Source organism: Dipodomys spectabilis, unplaced genomic scaffold (genome assembly GCF_019054845.1).
Source record: "Dipodomys spectabilis isolate Male_0828 unplaced genomic scaffold, ASM1905484v1 ptg000018l, whole genome shotgun sequence".
Taxonomy (NCBI): Eukaryota; Metazoa; Chordata; class Mammalia; order Rodentia; family Heteromyidae; genus Dipodomys; species Dipodomys spectabilis.
This window is the reverse complement of record NW_024870695.1, coordinates 19,596,384-19,618,108: the sequence shown is the minus strand read 5'-3', so window position 1 is coordinate 19,618,108 and position 21,725 is coordinate 19,596,384. Positions and strand designations below refer to the sequence as shown.

The following is a 21,725-nucleotide window of genomic DNA, read 5'->3' as shown; positions in this document are numbered from 1 at the left end:
GAGTGCTAAGATAAATTTTTTAATTACTTAACACAATTAAATTACTATGCTGAAAGAGACATGTTAAATGCTTTTAGTCTATCTCATGGATAGACTCATTACCTCAACTTGGCTCTGGTAATTATGTGTTTTGCTTCTTCAAATGATACACCAATCATGGACTCCTTGTTTACTGAGACCAGTTGATCTCCTGGTTTCAAACGTCCATCCTAAAAAAATAAGAATAATAAAATTTAAAACACGACACATTTGCAAAGAAAATAATGAAACTTTTTGAAAAAGTTAATGGCCTTCATTAAGGCAATTAAAAATTACAAAGAATGTCTTAGAGAAAGAGCCAAAAGAAACATATTAGAGACTGTCAATAGTAAATGTTTTGATTAAAGTCTGATTTGGTAATGCAGTTGTATAGTTCATGCATTCCATGAAAAAATTTGCACAGTAGGGAATCCAGTGATATTAGGAGATGAGCCTGAATACCAGGAAAGGAGACCTGTTTTAAAAGCATAGCCCTCTGAGATTGGTAAAGCTCTGACTATAGTAATAATAAAAGTAAGCAAAACGTTCAAGGGATATTTCAGAATACAAGATGCTCATTCGGTGTAGTTTTTGAGGATTCCTGCATCTTCTTCCACCAAACTATGGATGTGAGGAATTATGTAGACTAGATTTTTAAAATGTAGTCAAGGATATTAATTATATTGATTCTATCCATATTGTAGCATCTTCTTAGTCAGCTATGCAGCTTAGTTGACTATGCATATATTAGTCAAGTCCTGCATATAATGACTGGCTGCTTGGAATTGTTCTTGTGAAGTCTTGAATCTGCTCATACATAACTAAGCAAATAAGAGCATTTCAATCTCTATCGTAAGATGTAATGTGGTTGTTAGGCAAGTAACTCAATCACTGGTATTTCCTCTCTAAGATTTAAACTGAAGAGAAATATAAGCTCCCTTCTTGTACAGTTACTAAAGTACTTTTTCCTTATTGCTAGTATAAAGGCAAAAAGTATTATTCACATAATTACTGAAAAAACTTCCTTGGTGCTTAGATCTTGATGGTCTCCTAGAGTTCCATGTGCTAGGACTTGGTCCTAGCTTGGCCCTTTGGAGAGGGGTTAGAAACGTAAGAGGCGGAGCCAAATGTTAGTCTTAGGATCCTTGAAGGTGTTCCCTTTAAAGGAAACTACAGGACTCACAGTTCCTTCTCTTTCTTTGCTTCCTGGACATGAAATCAGCAGTTTTGCTCTGCCACATATCCTGCCATGACATACTGTCATGGCAGTTCAACTTATCACAGACTGAAACCTCTAAGACTGTGAACCCAATCAATCCTTCCTTGCTGTAAGAATCCTTTCTATATCAGGCATTGGTTACAGTAACAGAAATTTAAAATATACAGATTAAAGGCTCACTTTTTATCCTGATAGTGTTGAAATAGCTTCTACAAATTCAGTGAAACATCTGGCTTTAAAGTCTTACTTATTAAGATATATCTTTTAGTTGAATAATCTTCAGTATGAACTGAAATATTTAAGAGAAACAGTAATATTTTACTTCTACTGACAAATGAGTACAAAGAAAACTAAGTAAATGTAAAATGTTCATGAAAAGATTTTATAGGTCCATATCTCAAATATTGCGTAAAATACATGAGTTATAAACACAAAACCTTATGATCCTTCTGTAATATAAACATTAAACAATTAAACTATAACAGGCAATTTGGTTTTAGAATTTTGTTTAATTTACAAATTAATTTGGATTTTCTATAAACACATGATGAATTTAAGTAGCAAGATCAGACAACGTAGCACACAATAGCTGTAGACATCAGTCATATTTTCTTTATATTTGAAAAATGTATGGAAGTACAGGAATATGATGCTAGGAAAGACTAAGTATATGGAGAAAATATCTACCATATGGATCCTTCGTACATATTCAATAACACAGAAGGGCTGATTTTTCTAAGCACAGTTATATCTTCCCTGCATTCTTTTTAGACATAGTTTCACTATGTATGCATTTAAATGAACTGTCCCAAGATTATACTCAGACACTTGTGTCCATTAGCTTGTAATTTACTATGCAAAATTTTAGTTAAGCATACTCACTTACTAAAAATTAAACTAAAATGTCAAAAAAAAACCTAACCATTTACACACACACACACACACACACACACACACACAATATTCCAGTTGCATATACATATATACACACATTAACACATACTGGTATTGGAAGGGTCAAATAGAAAATTTTTTAGTCTAATATTTAAAAGTAAGTATCTGTCATTGTTGAATCCAGCTTTACACAATAAAGTAATTCCTTATTAGAAATAAATAATATTAGTAATAAAGTATACTTATATAATTTATAGTTATTTATTTATAATATTAGTAATAATTAGAAATTATTAGAAATGGCCTTATTAGAAATGGCTTCATAAAGTAGATGTTAGTTGAGATTTAATGTCAACAGCAATATTAACTAATATCCCTAAGCCTGACAGCAACTGAAAGAAAAACATGATCAAAGCATGCAGAAGACACAGACAGGGAGGCAAAGAAAGGTTTTAAAAGTGGTGGTGGCAGGCAGTAAGAAAATTAGGTTATTGTGTTTCAGTGTGAATGTTCTCAGAACTTATAGTTCCTTCCTCTTACTAAATTTCCTTGAAGAGGCAAGATTCTATGATGATGACTATAAATCAGATGATAACTATCTTTCATCTGGGTAGAAGCCTTTAGAAGTAATGAACTGAACTGCAAACAGTGTAGTGTTTAGCAATCAGATAGACCAGAATTTGGATTTGAGCTCTGCAATCTACTAGCTAGACTTTCATAAACAGTGAAAGAGAGACAAGGGGACAGAGGAGTTCACAATCTTCTTTGCGTAATCTTGTTCGCTGTTAACTTCTGTATCCATGGATCCAATAGGAATCACAGTGGGTTTTCAGGGGTGTAGTGAAAAGGCAAAGAAAACACAAGTGGGCCACAACATTTAGATTGATCTATGACTTCCCACTCTTTCTTTCTTGTCTGGCTGTATAGTGTTGGTAGTGCTGAGGGAACTTTTTATGAATCTCACTTAACCTGTCTTGTGTTGAAGTATTCTAATGTAGCAAAGGAGCATTTTCCACCAAGATGAGGGAGAGAACAGGAAAAATGTCTTTGGACTGCGATAGCAATGCACATGAACTGGCATTTTTATGTTTACTTTCCTATTATCCCACGTTGGCCTTGAACTCATGATCCTCCTATCTCAACTTCCCAAGTGCTGTGAGGCATGCACTACTACACTCTGCTTATTTTTTACTTTCAAAAAAGTATTTACAAGATATTTTTTTTAAATCTTTCACTCAACTCCTAGAATAAAATCTAAGCCCATCATGTGAATTTCTGAGCCTGTTTAAAAGTCAGAACCTGAAATGAAAACAAAGTTATTTCTGTAAAACTCTGGCATTCTAAACGAATGAATTCTGCTCCAGCTGGGTTAATGTATATGTGAAATTGTGACTTCAGGGGTAGGCTGAGCCCTCTTCCTCAGTCTGTATTCTCTCTCAGCAGTGACTGAGCAATTACATGACTTGGCAAGCCACCTACCAGAAACTTCCCCATGCTGACCTTCAGACAGACCTTCCTCACACGGACAGTCATGTAGACGTTGAAATAAGTGTATGTCACTAACCATAGCCACATTGCTGTTAAAAACTACTAGCACTCTTCACTTCCAACGATAACATATTATTAGAATCCAAGTATACAGCCTGATTCTGATTTAACTAAGTAATTATGCCCAAAAGGAATGCTCCTTCTGTAAGCTTTTAGATTCCTGCCTGCCCCATACTTTCACAAACTACAGACTAAACTTTTTTGGGGGCGAGGGCAGCATTTGAATTTGAACTCAGAGCCTGGCTTACTTGATCCATGTCCCTGGGATTTTCTGCTTTAATTTGTTTTTCAGGGAATTGGTGCTTTTTGCTTGGACCTACACCTCAGACTGCAGTTCTGCTACCTATGCCTCTGGAGAAGCTGGGGTAAAACACATTCTACTGTGCCCGACTTATTTGTTGAGGTGGGAATCTCTCTAATATTTTACCCAGGCTGGCCTTGAACCGTGATCTTCCTATCTCTGCCTCCTACGTACAAGGGATTCCAGGTATGCAGCACTATACATAGTCCTGTACCCTTCTTTTATCTCTAGTTGTTAATATAAACTTGATGAAAGCTGTGTAATCACTATGAAACTCCATCTATTTTCTGGGCTTCAAAGTGAGAGTAAATATCTATAACATAAGGTTGCTGTACCATTCAAACAGCATGCAAAGTACATTGTAAGTTTTAAATAAAGTAAGGTGACTCAGACTCTTCTATCTGTTGTGGATCATCTTCACATGATTGATAAATTATGTAACTCTTCAACTGACAACTTCTGATGACTGCCCACTAGTAGAAAAAAGGTTAAAGTCCTCTACTTCTAAAAATGAGCACAATAAACTAGCTTTTTTCTCGTCTCATCACACATCTCCCACCCTGGCATAAGCATTCTCTAGCCTATTCTCAGAGAATGTTCATCTAATCAGCTGTAGGCTTTCCAACTCCATGTATCAATTTCTATTTGGCATGCCACCATTTACCCACCTATGACTCTAGCTGATAAACTCTCACTTTAACTTCACAGCCGGATTCAACACTATCTTCTGCTACAAGTTTTTTCCAATTCCCCAGCTTTACTTAATTGTATTAATTTTTATTTATTTATTTATTTTTTTGTCAGTTGTGGGGCTTGAACTCTGGGCTTGGGCACTATCCCTGCGCTCTTCAGCTCAAGGTGAGCGCTCTACCACTTGAGCCATAGCACCACTTCCGGTTTTCTAGTGGTTAATTGGAGATAAGAGTCTCATGGACTTTTCTGCCCAGGCTGGCTTTGAACCATGATCCTCAGATCTCAGCCTCCTCAGTAGCTAGGATTACAGGAGTGAGCACTGGCGCCCGGCTTGTATTAATGCATTTTGTCTTATCTTTGCTTACTCTTACTTCCCCATCCTGAATTACAGACTATTAATTCAGAAATTCCAGAGCTAGGAGCCCTAATTTTTCCAGTTGAACAAATCATGTCCTTCTCATGAATGTTTTCTCCAGTGCAGTGTTAAGAATACAATAACAATAAATTGCTGAGGTCCAGAAGTTGGCCTGAAAAAATTAAGATGGTTATGACAAAAATAGCACTGGCAAATGAGAGTGATCTTGAAAAGTAAGCTATCACTTCCTTAGCTACCACCAGGAAACTGGTCAAAAGATCCATCTAAGTGCCAGGGTAAGGTTTTACAGATCTGTGAACAGATCTGTTCTTAAAGTTAAATATGCCTTTCTGCATCCTTTGTGGACACAGACCAATCAGAAGCACCTGCATCTGTGTGACTTTTGTCTTTAACTACAGGACCTGATAACAAGATCAAATCTAAGATGTCACTGATTATGAGTCAATATTACTTACATAAATAGTATTAAGAAAAAAAATGTTGGCAATTAAGCATGGATTGTAAGACCCATCTCAATTCTAGAGATGTGAAAAAAATATACACACACAAAACACACACTATGCAATTTATATGTATGCATTATATATGGATATACATAGCTTATAAGCATATGTGTTAGCATACATCTTAGAATAAACTAAGCTATCAGGTTTGAGAACCTTTTGATTCTTGCTTGCTTTCCGAGTGTTACTAGGAGTAATGAAATTAACTAAAACCACTTAAAAACCTCAGGTGATATCTAAATGTGACACTCAGGGCCAGAGAAGAAAAGTAGATATGTTGGTATGGTACCCAAATGGCAGCATGGAATAGTAAAAAGGCAAATCACAGAAATGAAATGATCAAGGGACCCTTCAGTCAGTAATAATTAATATTAATTAAACAAGTGATACAAGTCAAGCATCTTACTAAGGACACTACTGTGAATAAAACTGGTTTGAATTTTTGCCCTTAGGAAATATATGTACCAGCTAATAGTTCATTAGGGTTGCTAAAACAATCACAGATATCAAGACTGGTGAACATCTCACCTAGGAAGTAGCCTTTGAATTGGTATCTGGTAATAGAAAGGGAAGAAAGTCTAGTTCCCAGTCTAATGTAACAGTAGATAAGGTAATAAAGCAACCATTTCCAGGGACTGAAAGAAGGCCAGTTTTTGGAAGCATAGGGATGGAGAAATAGAGAAATCAAGGGCAAAAGCCACACTACACAGAACCCTGTAGGAAGGCAGGGTAGATATTACTGAGGCAGGATGGGAGAAAAGGAAAGTAGGCATGGTGCATCAAAGCAGATCATAAAATCAAATGGATGACAGCTTAAGATAAGCAGGGAGAGTAGAATCAAGGGCTTCTTAGTGAGAAAAGAAGTCCTCAGTACATGAGCTAAATAGGTCATCCTGGGAGAGGAAGCAGTTATGATATGGTTAGGTTTTCTGACTTTGTGTTACTTCACTGTGCCACTCATCACTGGAGAAGCCTCTGACTGGGAAGAAATGAGATGAGGGCACTGAGGTGAATAGCATGCCATGTAGCTCAGAAATGTTGAGTTTTGAGATGCCTCTAAATCTACATGGAAAAATCAGGAAATTGGATGGGTGGGTATGAAACTCACAGGACTATTGAGGCTAGGAGAGACCTAAGACCAATTGCTGAATGTATGGACAGGGGTCTAGCTGATGGGTGAAAATGGCCTTGGAGCTTTCCTCATTCCTTAACTCAGTACCTGGGATAGTTGTTCTCAATCTTTAAGCTACCTCCAGAGAGGGAAATCTTGTTTCCTTCCTGAAGTGGAAAACTGTGCTCATTACATGCCAAATTTTGAACTCTGGGATTATGGTTTTCAGAGAAACATGATATATGGCTTAACTGCTCAAGAATTCTCACATTTGCCAGAACAATAATATCTGGTTGTGGGAACCGGATGGGTAAGTATAATTATTTGAAGAATATTCTTTCAGAGTTCCAGTAAGTCCCTTTTAGTTTGGGAATACTTGTGAAAAAAAAAAAAAAGCCAGCTATATACTGTATTAATTCTAAAAACTTACATTAAAATGAAATTACAGCACCTTAAGCCATTCCCATGCATTTCAGAAAATATTAAGCTGACGAAGTCACCTTCTTAATAAGGGGAGCCTTATGAGCCTATCACTTGTCTTATAAGCCATCCCCAATATGCAGAAATTTCTGTAGATTAGGAACTTACTACCATATGCAGAAGAGTATTTAGACCTCAGTATGGACATTATTAAATATTTTTAAACATAATTGTATCTACTTAGTATCTGAAGAAAAGAAAACTACCTATGGTGCTCCACCTTGAGGAAATATTGAGAAGTAAATGTAACCAGTGGAAAATAAGTGAACTCTTCTACATCTTTCTCTACTCTGGCTGTATTCTTTTTTGCCTTGACTAGAACATTAATAACTCTATGCTGCTCTCTAGTGGAAATGAGACAGTATAAGTCCATTAGAAAGTTTCACTTTTTAATTCTCTCTCTTTTTTTTAAAATGAAATTCTAAGCCAAAGCAGTAAGAAAAAGTATTTATCATGGGTATAATTTCTTAGTTTGCTTACAATGACAGCAGAAAGTGTCATTCAGCGCTATATCTATCTAATTATTACTCTATCTTCAAATGGTTTCTAGTGAAATAAAAGAAGCACAAATGCTTGTCTTTTTTTTTTGGTGGTGGGGTGGGTTGCTACTAAGCTTTGAACTTGGCTTCCAGCTTCTTAGGCAGGCCATCTACCACTTGAGTCATGACCACCACCCCCCCCCCCCCCCAGCCCATTTTGCTTTATTTTCTAGATGGAGTCTCTTATTATTTTTGCCTTTCCTAACCCCAGCCTTGCTTTCCATCTACTCACATCTCCCCTGTAGATGTGATTAGAGGCATGAACTACCACATCTGGTTCCTCTATCTTAAAAGAAAATTATCGTCATTCGTTAGGCATCTTGATTTGTTAATGTATTATATCAAGTGTGTTCCCTTCTTCTCCCTTCTAGCCCCTAATACTTTAAAACTAAAGTAGCACTAAATAACTTGATTCACAGAAGAAAATTCTCATTTTTTAAATTTATTTAAATTTAACATTTAAATATGTTCCTATTTAACAATTTAAAATGAGTACCCACAAATATGTCAATATATAAATTTAAAATTTAAACTTTGCACTTGGAAAATACATTTCAAGAACTTTATATGAACAAACCTGAAAAAACCTAAAACCATTAGAACTATTTTTAAAGTTTTTTCTAGAAATAATTTTTTCCTCAGCAAGAGAAAAAAATAATCCAGATGAACAAACTCCTTGCTAAATAAATTTTTGTAGTAGGGGAAGGCATAAGAGCAGGATCATGTATTTAATAAAACCCAAAAGAACAATAATAAGAACAAATTTACCAAAAGGGCTCTTTCTCACATATATTCTCTCTCATAATATCAAGCTATATAGAATAATAGTTAAGAGTGTGACATGTTATTCTTTCCAATATGTAAAATCTATTGTTAGGACAGAGATCCTTGAGGGTGAAAGTCTATTTTGCAATTCTTTTTTATCCTTCATTGAGGACCTCCAGGTTCTACTAAAACTTATTGATAAAGTAGGAAAACAACTTTATAACTGGTGAGTATTTTGTTTGTATAATGGGAGGGAATGTTTTTACTTTTATTTTTACCTTGTGACAATCTCCTCCAGGAATGACTTCTTGGATATATACCAATGGGCCTTCATTCCTGTTAATTCCTCCTAGGATTTTCAAACCCAGGCCTGTTTCCTTGGTAATTGTTATTATCTGAAAGGCAGGATTCCTAGGAGAAAAATAAGGAAGTACTCATAGGTTAGGCTAGAGGTCTATACCCTATCTCTTCTTTATATTGTTGAAGCAGACAACCCAAATGCTTAGCACCATTAGCAACTACATTTACAAAGTATGGTGATAAACAAGCAGCCAAACAGATTCTCTTACTTACCGATATTTTAAATTCTGTTTTTCAAAACAACTAAAACATAAAATGAATTTACAGAAATAATGCTTATTTCTGTGGAGTAAAATATAAAAAAATATTTTAAACACACAAAATAAATAACCTCCATTTCAATCTTTTATATTTAAAAAGAATTTCTTTTCCTATTACAAAAATAGTATTTGTTCCAGCTACCCTTTCTACAAAAGTATAAAAGGATTCTACAAAAGGTATCACCAGTTTATGTTTTTGAAATTCAATACAGTGAATTCTCTGGTTAAACAAAATCTGAATTTCAATTTGGTCAAAGTTTGAAGTAAGGCTTATGTCAGCCTGTTTATGCACCATGGAACTAGACTGAACGATATACATGCATAATGCCATTCAAAGTAATCTAAAAGACTCTGAAGATTTTTACCCTCATTTTCTTTTTCTAAAAGATCCCAAAGTCTTACAGCTTAAGTTGGTGGGCCTAGGGCACAAATTTAGGAAGTGTCAGTGTTATCCCCATTTGCTTTTCTTCAGAGGCAGAAGGTGGTCTAGATCTGCCTCACTGGTGCATTAAGTCATTGCAGAGTACAGAGGATCTCCAGCTAACTCCCAACATACCAAACCCTGATATGACCTCGGAGAAAAGTGACTTCATGCCATTCCATATCACTGTATCTTTCAGAAAAAGCTTTCTGAACATTCTTTTCAAAGGATAAAAAAGAATGAAAAACATTAAAATACAGCATCAGCTATTGGATATTTTCTTCTCTATGTATGAATCACATCTCAGATTTGCTGCACTGTTTCAGCTCTATAAGCCCATGTGGTTACTAGGACAACAGACAATTAGCTAAATAAAAGCCAAGAAGGACCGGGTCCAGATGTTCTATTTATATGGATTTCATCACCTCAACCAATTCTTCAAGGGACATTAGGTTACAAAAGCAGAATGAAACCTCAAAGGAGAGCCTAAGGAGAGAACAGAAACTAAGCTATCTGTCTTTCAATTCAGCAGCCAATCTCTGCAGTGACCTCTACACCCCTCTAAATGTGAATTTCTTTAAAAAATTACACATAACCTTTAGCATACATTATTTTTTTCAATGAAAGACTCATCTTTTCTTAATCCAAACACAGCATGTGTTATTCAAATAATAGTGTACTTACTTCTTATCTTTTTTGCCATGATAGTTTTGTTTCTGAATTGACATTGAACTATATCAATAGGGCTTGAACTCAGGACCTGGTCTTTGACTCAAGGCTAATACTCTACCACTTGAGCCACATAGTCACTTCCAGCATTTTCTGAGTAATTTACTGGAGATAAGAGTCTCACAGACTTTCCTGCCTGGGCTGGCTTGGACTTGGAATCCTCAGATCTCAGCCTCCTGAGTAGCTAAGATTATAGGCATGAGCTAGTGGTGCTCAGCTGTATATCAATAGTTTTACATCTTCCTTTTTACACAGAATTGTTATATGCAAGCTCCAAAATCATAATAGCGATATAAACGTTATACATGTTTAAGTCTTTGTTTCAGGGGTTGGGGGAGGTCTGAACTAAATCTTCTGGCCTGCTAAGCAACTCTCTACTACTTAAGCCAAGGCTCAGGCCTTTTTGCCTTTAGTGTATTTTTCAAATAGGGTCTTGAATTTTAACCTGGGTTAGCCTCTGACTGCGACCTTACTACCTGTACATCAAGTAGAATCTTGCACTTTTTTATGTATGTGCTGGTACTAGAGCTTTTACTTGAGACCTCACAGTCTTATTTAGCTTTTTTTTATTCCAGATGGACACTCTACCAATTGAGCCATACCTCCATTTCTGGCTTTTTGCTGGTTAAATAGAGATCAGAGTCTCTCAGATTTGTCTGCTTGAGCTGGTTTCAAACTTTGATCCTCAGATCTCAGGCTCATGAGTAGCTAGGGTTATAAGTGTGAGGCATCAGAGCCTGGCTTAATGCCTTCCTTAAAAAACTTCTAATTAAATGTTAATGAATAGTACATGTATTTTGCTCACTAATATGTAAATGTTTAGTAAATGGATAGTAATGCTAATTATTTGTAAACATGTTCACAAATAGTAAATATATCTCAAAGTGTGAGAAAGTAGTTAGTTTAAAATTTACTTTTCAAGTAGGCTCGATGGTTCTGTAGCAGACAGAATTTTGTTCATGTTTTCACCCCAGTCCTGGGGACTTAACAGCTGTGTAAATGAAGATCTTGATGAAGAGTTTAGAAATCCTCTTCCAAAGACTGGAACAATAGGAAACAAATTGTTAGGTCTCAAAACAGTTCAGTTTGATGCCAACTTTGCATAAAAACATCATATTGTTGAGGAAGAACACAAGTTAGCCACTTAAGGGACAGCTATTGGAAAAACCAGTTTTTGGAAAAGTTCTCAGAAAACCCACAATCAAAACTGCAATTATACCCCTAGCAACTGCCAGTTAGACAAAGGGTTGAGAAACACGTCCCCAGTTGCTGGAAAATGGACAGGTTGGTCAAGTTCCTGGAAAAAGCAGCTGTAGGGTCATAAACAATTAAAAAATATATTGTTGCCTGCATTCCTATGGGTAGGTAGTCTTATGTATCCCAACCAATGATCTGCTTGTTATGTATGATTTAACCAATCCTGTAATCACTAAGTTGGAAAGCCCCTACCCTTACTGGAAATGATTATGCCCCTAACCAATGAGCCTACCCTGAAACTTGCCCGTGAAATGCTGACCAATTATGTAGAAGCCCGCAAACCTTAAGCCAATCATGTAACTGCTAGGATGGAAACCCCCTCTTCTTGCTGGAAACCCTATAAAAACCTTGCTAAACATGTGGCCGGGACTCTCAACTCTGACCCGCTGCGTCAGTGACAATGTGAGTCCTGGCTCCAGCTTGCAATAAATGGCTCTTGGTACTTGCATCGGACTTGGCTCCCTGGTGGTCTTTGGGGGGTCTGCGGCCTGGCACAACAATATATACATGGCACAGAAATATATAAAAAAGTCATCTAGGCTGGGCACCCGGTGGCTCATGTCTGTAATCCTAGCAACTCAGTAGGCTGAGACGTGAGGATCATGATTCGAAGTTCAAAGCCAACACAGGCAGTTATGAGATTCTTATCCCTAATTAAGTACCAAAAAAGCTGTGGCTCAAGTGGTAGAGCTATATGCAAAAGTACAGGGACAGTGCCCGGGCTCTGAGTTCAAGCCCCAGGACTGGCAAAAAAAAAGAAACAAAAAAACAAAAGCATTAGGTAAACATGACACATATGCATACCTGCATATAGATGCTTATGCAAATCCATACCTTCATTATTTTGCAGCTCTATATAAAATCTGTGTTCTTTGGCAAAAGGGATGCACCGAATGAAATTTTAGATAACTATTACAACTTGCACCAGAGCTAAGCTTAAAAATTACATACCAACAAAAGTTTGAGGACAATGTCTCTTGTGAGGATTAGGCTATAAAGAGTGTGGTCAGAAAAATAATTGAACAATACACTAGAAGAGAACCAAAATTCTTAACTCATCAGCTCTCTTGAGGAACTTCCTGCAGAGTCTATATTACTCTGACTCATTGTACTTTATGAGCTTCAACAGTTTCCTATGAAAAGACTTAAAAAATATGATTTTAATGTCTTCTATAGCTCCACTGTGAAAATTACAGGCAATCGTGTAGTTTCATTTAATTAAAACAATCTGAACAGAGGCTCAGTACTTCTACATAAGAGATCTGAATGACGCAAAGGAACACTATGAATCAGTAGTGCACATAAGCCTTTAACCCTTCTATTAAGTGTCCTCCTGGGAGGTAAAGAAGACAGATGCTCAGGTGGACTGTCAGGTTTAACTAAAGATCAGGTTTAGGTTTTTCTTTTTAATTTAGCTTTAAGGTACAGCTGATTGATAACCAACAGCTAATATTTACTATTGAAAAATATATTAAGGCCTTTTAGCACAACTTTGTCATTGAAGTAACTAAACACAGAGAGGTTGTGTGCTTTGTTAAACAAATGTATAGCATCTGACATAGATCTTGCATGTGTGTGCATTTCTTTTGCTTTGTTTATTTTTTGCGCTGGTCCTAGGCCTTGAACTCAGGGTGAACCACACTTATAGAGCCACCCCTCTAGTCCTGAATTTTCATGGGTTAATTGGAGATAGACCCTCATATACTTTGTGCCCTTTGTCTTTGAAACACCATCTTTCAGGTCTCAGATTCCTACTGAAAAGCTAAGCTTTGAGATTTGAGTTACCAGTATCTAGCTTTATTATTATTTTGAGAAAGGATCTTGTTTCACATTCCAGGCTGCCCCTGAACTCAAAAATCCTCCTGCCTCAGTCTCCCAAGTGCTGGGATGAGAGGCAGGTAACCACCATGCCTGCTCCGACAGCATGGTTCCATTGTGAGCTTTTAGGGATTCTCCCAATCGCAGTTTTCATAGTTAAAGAAGTACACTGACAGTAGTATTGGGATTTTGTTTTTGTTTTCCAGTAGATACTAGTGAAATTCTCTGTTGGAATTTACCAGTGAGTCTCACTTCAAATAGCTGCTGTTTTCTCTGAAGCAATTACAGAGGCAGAGAAATGAAATCATGGGATTCATCTTCTTTTCCAACTACCAAACACAGAAGGAATCACAGATTCTTCTGTAAGATTAGACCCAGAAAAAGGGCCAGCTACCTTTCTGGAGCTGAGCCTGAGCTGTACTTATAGCCTGAAGCATACACTTCAGTTTCTGCAGTAGCATGTGACAGGAACAGTGCAAGTATGCAGATCACCAGCAGCCAGAGAAATGAAGTCACCAAGCAACAGTGTCAGCAGAAGCCCCACAGCCATAAACCAAGGAAGTCACTCAGGACTACCCCCTGAGGAAGAAAGCCTGGGGGAGGACCTTAATATCCTAGGGCTCTGACTAATTGTGATTCAGAGGCAAATCCTCTGTAGTTGTCTTCAAGACTGACACAGCCTTAGGAGAGGGTTCAGTTCTAAAAGTGTATTTGCACAAATTCATTACAAATTGCTTTAGCCCTGCATGCACGGGACACCCTCCTCAAGAGAACTTTTGATATTACCCAATACTAGCTACCACTTACTGACACTATGTGTCATACAATGCCTCAAGCATTCCTGGAGTACTTATTTTATTAATATTGTGAAAAATGCACTAGATGCAGGTCCAAGAACCCAAACCCAAATGGCAAAAGTGCCATATGCTAGTTGCTTGACGTTAGAAGTAACCCAGCCCCTTTGCATTGGCTGATACATATTATAATTAACCAGATTTTATTTGAAAGTTATTAAAAAAACCATGTGATTTAACCACTGTCACAGGGCAGCTGCATGGTATAGTTTGAATTCAGCTTTTTCTGGTTTTCAAATCCAAGTTGTTGATTTTTTGTAAGATAGCATGCTGAGAAACTAATGTATGTGGAAAAACTGAAAAACTTCATTCTCCAAGAAAGTAGGAAGAGAGTATTAAAGTAGTAAGATGTTGGTTTTTGTTTCTCTCTTAAGAAAACAATTAAACTTCCTTACAATAAAGATGGGTTTAACTTATCCATATCAACAACAGATTTTGACCTCAGGACTTCCTGCTCTCCCTTCATTTTCTTGCTCCAGGCTGATGTTTTACCACTTGAGCCACATCTCTACTTCTGGCTTTTGTCTGGTTAATTGGAGATAAAAGTCTCATTGACTTTTCTTCTTTGATTCAATCCTCAGATCTTGGCCTCCAGAGTAGGTAGAGTTACAGACATGAGCCACTGGCACCTAGTAACTCTGTGTGTGTGTGTGTGTGTGTGTGTGTGTGTGTGTGTGTGTGTGTGTGTGTGTGGCCTCCAGAGTAGGTAGTAACTGTGTGTGTGTGTGTGTGGCCTCCAGAGTAGGTAGTAACCTAGTAACTCTGTGTGTGTGTGTGTGTGTGTGTGGCCTCCAGAGTAGGTAGAGTTACAGACATGAGCCACTGGCACCTAGTAACTCTGTATGTGTGTGTGTGTGTGTGTGTGTGTGTGTGTGTGTGTGTGTGTGTGTGTGTGTGTGTGTGTGTGTGTATGTAGAAAGTACCATTGTCACTGCAGCCTTCCTTCTCTTCTGCTATTTCATCTCTACTCCTCTTATTACATAAGTGTTCTTCCAAGGCCCTCAATTAACAGGGGCTGTTGTAATATCATACATACACACACACACACACACACACACACACACACACACACACACACACACACAGAGTTACTAGGTTACTACCTACTCTGGAGGCCACACACACACACACACACACACACATCTGTATACACAACTCCATATCCTTAACAATGACACAGAAGAAAAACATTTTGTTTTCATTAGAAGTATGCACATTCAAGGAAAATAGTGTTTATCTAGTCTGGTTAGTTTTACAGAAGGAAAGGATAGGTCAGCAAAAATAGAGAAAGTAGAACACTACAAGGAAAAAAAGTTGTTTTCTAAGATGAATGCATTCCAGAAAACTTTTTTCTTACAATAAATTTTTTTCTTACAATTTTTTTTTTTTTTGGGGGGGTCTGGTTGTGGAGCCTTGAACTCTGGGCCTAGGTGCTGTCCCTCAGCTCTTCACCTCAAGGCTAGCACTCTACCATTTGAGCCACAGCACCATTTCCGGCTTTTTCCTTTTTGCTTATGTGGTGCTGAGGAATCGAACCCAGGGCCTCAGGCATGCAAGGTAAGCGCTCTACCACTGAGCCACCTTCCCAGCCCTTTTTCTTACAATTTCATTAAACTATAATAATTAGAAATCTCACCACATAAGTCATTATGCATATAGTATTTGGAAAGTATTATTTTTACTAGAACACATTAGTTGTACAAGCATTATTTCATCATGATATTTCTGCACATTTACACAATGTATCCCAATCAGTCACACTTACTCTATAGCTCTTCCTTCATTAAACAATTTCATCATGTTTCATAAATAATGTTCATCATGTTTCATAAATAAACTACTCTGTATCCTCATTCATCTTCTTCCTTATCCTTCCCTTCCTGTTGGTAGCCCTCCTCCCCCAAGCAGAATTTACTGGAAAATACTTTCTAAAACTACTTCTTTTGTATATTCTAAAAATATAGAGAAAATTAAATGGAATGGGATAAAAATACCTTCTGCCAAAAATGATAGTAAATATTAATGAAATGGCAATACTGAAACATACAAATTGTCAAAATGTTATCAAATGGGGTTATATTATTAGTTTTGGAGAACAGTAATGGGTTTTAAACTCAGGTGTTGGCATTTGAACTCAGGGCCTTGAACTTAGTAGGCAGGCACTTTATTGCTGAACCCAGCCTCCAGTATGGCTGTACTAATATACTTCAAATACATGATGTATTACATAACTTTTTGGATTGTTGCTAGTCTCTCTATTTTCCTAAAGAAGTCCATGAGACTTTTTTTTTCTTTATGCTTTATGAATCATGTAGTAACTCTGTTTTTGTGATCTGCTTATTTTGCCATTTTTTTCTACTCATTGATTATTTTTTTCTGTTCAGCTTCTGAAATCCTAGGGAGATTATCCATTTGACAGAGACTAAGATTTGTACTTACATTTTCCCCCACCTTTTGTTTTTGGTTATGGATTGGTTATGGCTAAATTTATTAGTCTTGTATGATTTCTGAGTGTAAGGTCAAATTAAAAAGTCTCTGCCCACTGAGGAATACATGAATGACTCTCTTGCGTTTCCTCCAGCACTTTCCTGATTCCAATTTAACATCTTTGATCCATTTGAACGAGTCCTAATATGCTATGCAATGTGAGGCAGAGGACCAACTCCTATATTTTCTTCCCAGAAGGTCATCTAGTTGGCTCACTATACTTATTAAACAGATATCTTTCCCTCACTGACTTAAGATGTGACCTTTATTATCAATCAAATCTCTAAAGTATTTGGGTCTGCTGTGATTTTTCTTCTCATTTTTTTCTTCTTGTCAGTCATGGGGCTTGAACTCAGGGCCTGGATACTGGCCCTGAGCTCTTTTGCTCAAGGCTAGCGCTTTTCCACTTTGAGCCACAGCTTCACATCCAGTTTTCTGGTGGTTAACTGGAGATTAGAGTGTCCCATACTTTCTTGCTCATGCTGGCTTTGAACTGCAATCCTCAGATCTCAGACCCTGAGTAGCTAGGATTACAGACAGGAGTGAGCCACCAATGCCCGGCTTTCTTCTGTGATTTTTATTCTAGCTTTTGGTCAGTCAATTCATTCATGTACTAAAATCTATTTTAATCACAGAGGTTTTTTTTTTCTTATACCTGGGTTTTTTTTGATACCTGAGGTTTTTTTTTGTACCCGGGAAGACAAATCCCCTCACGTTCTTTCATTAGCCAAGTTTCCTTAGTTATTTTCGATTTTAAAAAAATACATATACATTAACTTCAAAATCTCTATCATGGTTTAAAAAAAGCAAAACAATGGGAATTGTTATTTCTATCTTCATGGAGTTCTTTTTTGAGTCTTCTTATCCAAGAATTTTTTGTTGAAAATTATGCATCTGCAGTATATTGGTTCACATCTAAGTGTACCTTCCCATTTCTTAGCACACACACAGGCACATACTACACATCATGAACAATTACAAGATTTTTCACCAATCGTTGCAAAGATGAAAATAACTCACAAGAGCTTTGCAAGCAGGAATGTAATTCCCAAACTTCCTTGACAAAATGCTTTTACATTTTCTTCAAAGTATTTAACTGGGAGGTCAATGAACTCTCGTGTCTCAGAATAGAGCGAATGTCTATAGAATAAAGCTTACTCTGTAATGGTGGTAAACCCAAGTCAGGGTCTTAGCTGGGCTTGGTAGCTCACACTTTGTAATTGTAGCTACTCAAGAGGCTGAGTACTGTAAGTGCTTTTCAGTTTCCTAGGGTGACTGCACAAGTACATAAAATACTTGTTGATTCATGAACAGTTAGTGATTACTGGATATTTGAATGCCCCTTCTTAACATCTGGGATTTAATTTATTTCTTCCAGTCATTTCTTACCTTGATGTCATTTTTCCCTTTAAGTCCTTCTCCTCGTTGTTCTCCATTTGTTAAGCTACTGACAAATTTTATGACTTAAAAGGGAAAACAACAGAGCTGGGGTTTTTTCCTAAAGAAAACTGCCAATACCCTTTGATTCTTCATAATTACTCTTATGTGAACAAACTGACAGGTAGGAAAAAAAAAAAACGTATTTTCTGCTACTGTGTAAAAACAAGACTCAAAGAAAAGAAACTCACAGAACAATCTGAATTTTCTTCTGAAATCAACCACTTATAGTCTGTTCAAAAAGAAAGAATGAGAGAATGATCCCTGCCACTGGCTTTATAGTAGAAGTGTGTTGCCTCTGAAAGACAAGGCTTGAGTTCAATTTCTGCTGCCACATGCATGGCCTGACAACACCATTCATAACATTCCTTTTTGAACCTATGAAGAGCAAATAAATGCATGACATCTGGCTGACCACTCCACAAGCTCATACACATATCTTGAGGGGGAAGATTTTCTTTCTGAAATGGTCATGCACTGACCCATGAATGGGATATGGCAGCCTGCACTCAGATCTTCTGGGAGAGACAAGCGAAGAGGTGGGCAAAGTATGAGTATGTTTCATATTAATGTTGTCTAAAGAGAGGAAGTAGACATGAGGACATTAGATATCAAGAAAGTAATTATAAAGATTATTAACTGGAAAATAAACTATATGGATTCAATGTAGACTTACAAGAAAAGAATGCCTACTATATATTTACTCACTAAATATCAAAATTTCACATTTTTCTTGCTGTAAATGCAGACCATGAAGGAACAGAAGAACAACAGCATTAGCCAGGCAACAGAAGTTCATGCCTATAATCCTAGCTACTTAGGAGGCTGAGATCTGAGGACTGAGGTTGGAAGCCAGTCAAGGGCAAACAGATCCAAGAGGGTCTCATCTTCAATTAGCCAGCAAAAAAATCCACAACAAAACAAAACAAAAACAAAGCAAAAAAAAATCCCAACAAGCCAGAAATGTTAGTGTAGTATGTGAAAAAGCCTCAGTCTTGAGCAAAAAAATCCTAGTGAGAGCAAGAGGCCCAGAGTTCAAGGCCCAGTAAGCTACCAAAACAAAAAACAAAACAAACAAAAAAACACCAAACGCATTTAGAAACAATATCACAGCATAGACTCTCCAAGATAACATCAGCTATATTATAATCAGTGTTGTTTTCATATACTGGCAAAGATAAAAATGACTATCTATTGTGGGCTCAATCTCACTGATCGTTTTTAAATAATGTTAAAGTTTCAGGAAATGAAGACATTAAAAGGTCAGTGAATAACTGATTTCACAGTCTCCTTTACTCTGTACCCAAAGACAATTTCCCTTTGCTAATGCTTTTTTTTTTTTTTTTTTAAGTTTTAGGAATCCAAGCAGTGCGAAAGTGCAGCTGTTCATTCTTTCTAGAATCCAAGCAGCTCAGGAATGCAGCTCTTTGCCTCTGGAGATGCACAGGTAACAAACAATCTTCCCCTTAGCCCAATCAAATGCTTCTAAATAGCAATCATTGGCTTTTTGAGACAAGATACCTTCAGCATAATAAAGCAGGGTTTTCTATGGCCACACAAGTCACATATCCATGAAGCTGGCCTTGATCTTCATAAATGTTACTTGAACAAAGGCATTGGAAAAATGCCTTGATGAATGGTTTTCATTTTACCTTATCTGTCCATCACACAAACGTATTCAATGTTTTATAAGAGGCACCTTTCCAAAAGTTGACATAAAAGAACTCCTATGCTTCAAAAGGGCTTCCCTTGGCTAGGGTTTAAAAATAGGCTTTGTAAAACTATGCCTTTGTATACCTGCTCTGACCCGGTTTCCTTCCACTGCCTGCTCCGCTAATGATGCTAGAACACACTGGCCTCGTTTTGGGTCTTCAGTCCTATCTAGCTCTTTTCTCTGGGCCTTTATATGTCCTGGAATTGACACTGCATAGGAAGCTCCTTATAGTTCAGGGGTAGGTTCAAGTATCACTTCTAGAAAGATCTTTTACCTTTTCATAAAGATATAACTTTACTACCATTCCTCCTCATCAGTCTCAGTTACTTGAAACCCTTCTATTGTCTTCATTGCAAAGATCTCACATTCCCTTATTTCATCCATCAGTTACAGGATGAGCTCCTGAGTCCTACAGTAGAAAGTATAATGGATAACTGAGGGATCTTGTCTGACTTGTTTTGGGCTACAGTCCCAACAGATACAAAAGTGCCCAGCTCCCAGTTAAAGTGCAACATATCATATTGAATGACTTTAAGTTTCTCGGAATTTCAGCTTCCTCATCCATAAAGGTAGGATCATCAGACTTTCCTTTAATCATCACAAATAAACCTCAACTTGAACTAAATCCTATGCATCAGGCACTGCGATGTTTATATGCTTATCCTCATTTATTATTATGATCTCCACTTCACAAATAAGGCCAAACGCACTTCTTTATATTTAAAAACATCTAAAAACTGCACACAGGGTGAGAGCTCATAGACACAAGCTAGAAAGAAAATTTGTTCTACCCATGGTGAAGAGCAAAAGGAATATTTACATGGTATATCATAGAGTGAAGAATTCCCATTATTTTAAGTACTATAATATACTACGAGTAGTTCCTACTTGACAGTGGATCAATGCACCTGTATTAATAAATCCTCCCATAAGGCTTTCTGTTTGTCTCTTTTAACTAGCCACATGCTTTGCATTGGGTAATGTTTTGGAAAATGACTTCAGATACATAGAATGAAAGATAACTTTTACACGTTTCAGTGGGAGAATACATTCTTGGGGGATTCTTATTTCTTCTAAGATACGAATGTTTCGAGCTAGAGGATGGAATGAGATTTTGCTCAAAATAGTTAACTCCGTGATAACTCTTCCACAGTTATCACATTATGATTATTTTTTAATAAAAGTTACCTAGTTGAATCCAATGGGAGGGGGCGGGTTGGGGGATGGGGGCCTAAGGCCACCAGGTCAAATAACTGGTCTAGAGCCAGGGCCATGGTGAGAACCCGGGTCAGAACTCATAGATGCCTAGCCTAAATAGGATGCTTGCTACGACGTCAGCCTAGGATGGCACTGGCTGACCTCACTCGGGACAATGAAGAAAGCTACCACAGCCTTCCTGGTTTTCCTTTTACACCCAAGATGCCCATCCTGGTCCCTCCCTGCTGGACCACACTTTTCCTCCCGGCTCCAGGGGTGGCGGTTTTCCCGGGTTAAGTAGCCAAGAAGCAGCCAACTCCTGGAAGCCGGAGCACACGCAGGCGCGGAGAGCCGCGGCGGAGCGGGGTGGGCCCCGGAAGCCCCGGACCCGAGCGCGGCCCCCGGGCGGAGCCGGCCGCTGGGGGCCGCGAGGGAGGTCCGCACAAAGGCTCGGCGGAGTTTCGGGAGATCCGAAAGCACCATCCCGAGCGACCACGAGCTCGCGCGCGGAGATCCGAGACGCACCTTCCTCCCGCAAGTTACAGACAGACCTGGGGCGTGGGGAGGGGGGGCGGGGGAAGCGGGAATGACAGGCACAGCCACTAAGCGAAACGCGAACTCACCCTCACCCGGCCGCCCGGCCTCCGTAGCGCCCGGGTCTGAGGAGTCCCGTAGCCTAGGCAGCCAGCGGCCGGCTCTACCCAGGGATCGCGAGACCCGGCCGCAAGCCTCGCGAGACTTGGC

The 21,725-nt window shown here is 38.0% G+C and overlaps 1 protein-coding gene across 1 annotated transcript in view; it reads right to left on the bottom strand.

The window, feature by feature from the left end:
* Nucleotides 1–21,692, bottom strand: part of Stxbp4 (syntaxin binding protein 4) — a 121,405-nt gene extending 99,713 nt beyond the window's left edge. Inside the window, exons 1-4 of the mRNA XM_042672166.1 lie at nucleotides 21,605–21,692; nucleotides 11,132–11,258; nucleotides 8,726–8,858; nucleotides 103–209 (exon numbers count right to left, since the gene is read on the bottom strand). Of these exons, the coding sequence (XP_042528100.1) occupies nucleotides 103–209; nucleotides 8,726–8,858; nucleotides 11,132–11,178 (287 nt within the window). The 5' untranslated portion in view covers nucleotides 11,179–11,258; nucleotides 21,605–21,692. The remainder of the gene's footprint in view (nucleotides 1–102; nucleotides 210–8,725; nucleotides 8,859–11,131; nucleotides 11,259–21,604) is intronic.
* Between the last annotated feature and the right edge of the window lie 33 nt (nucleotides 21,693–21,725).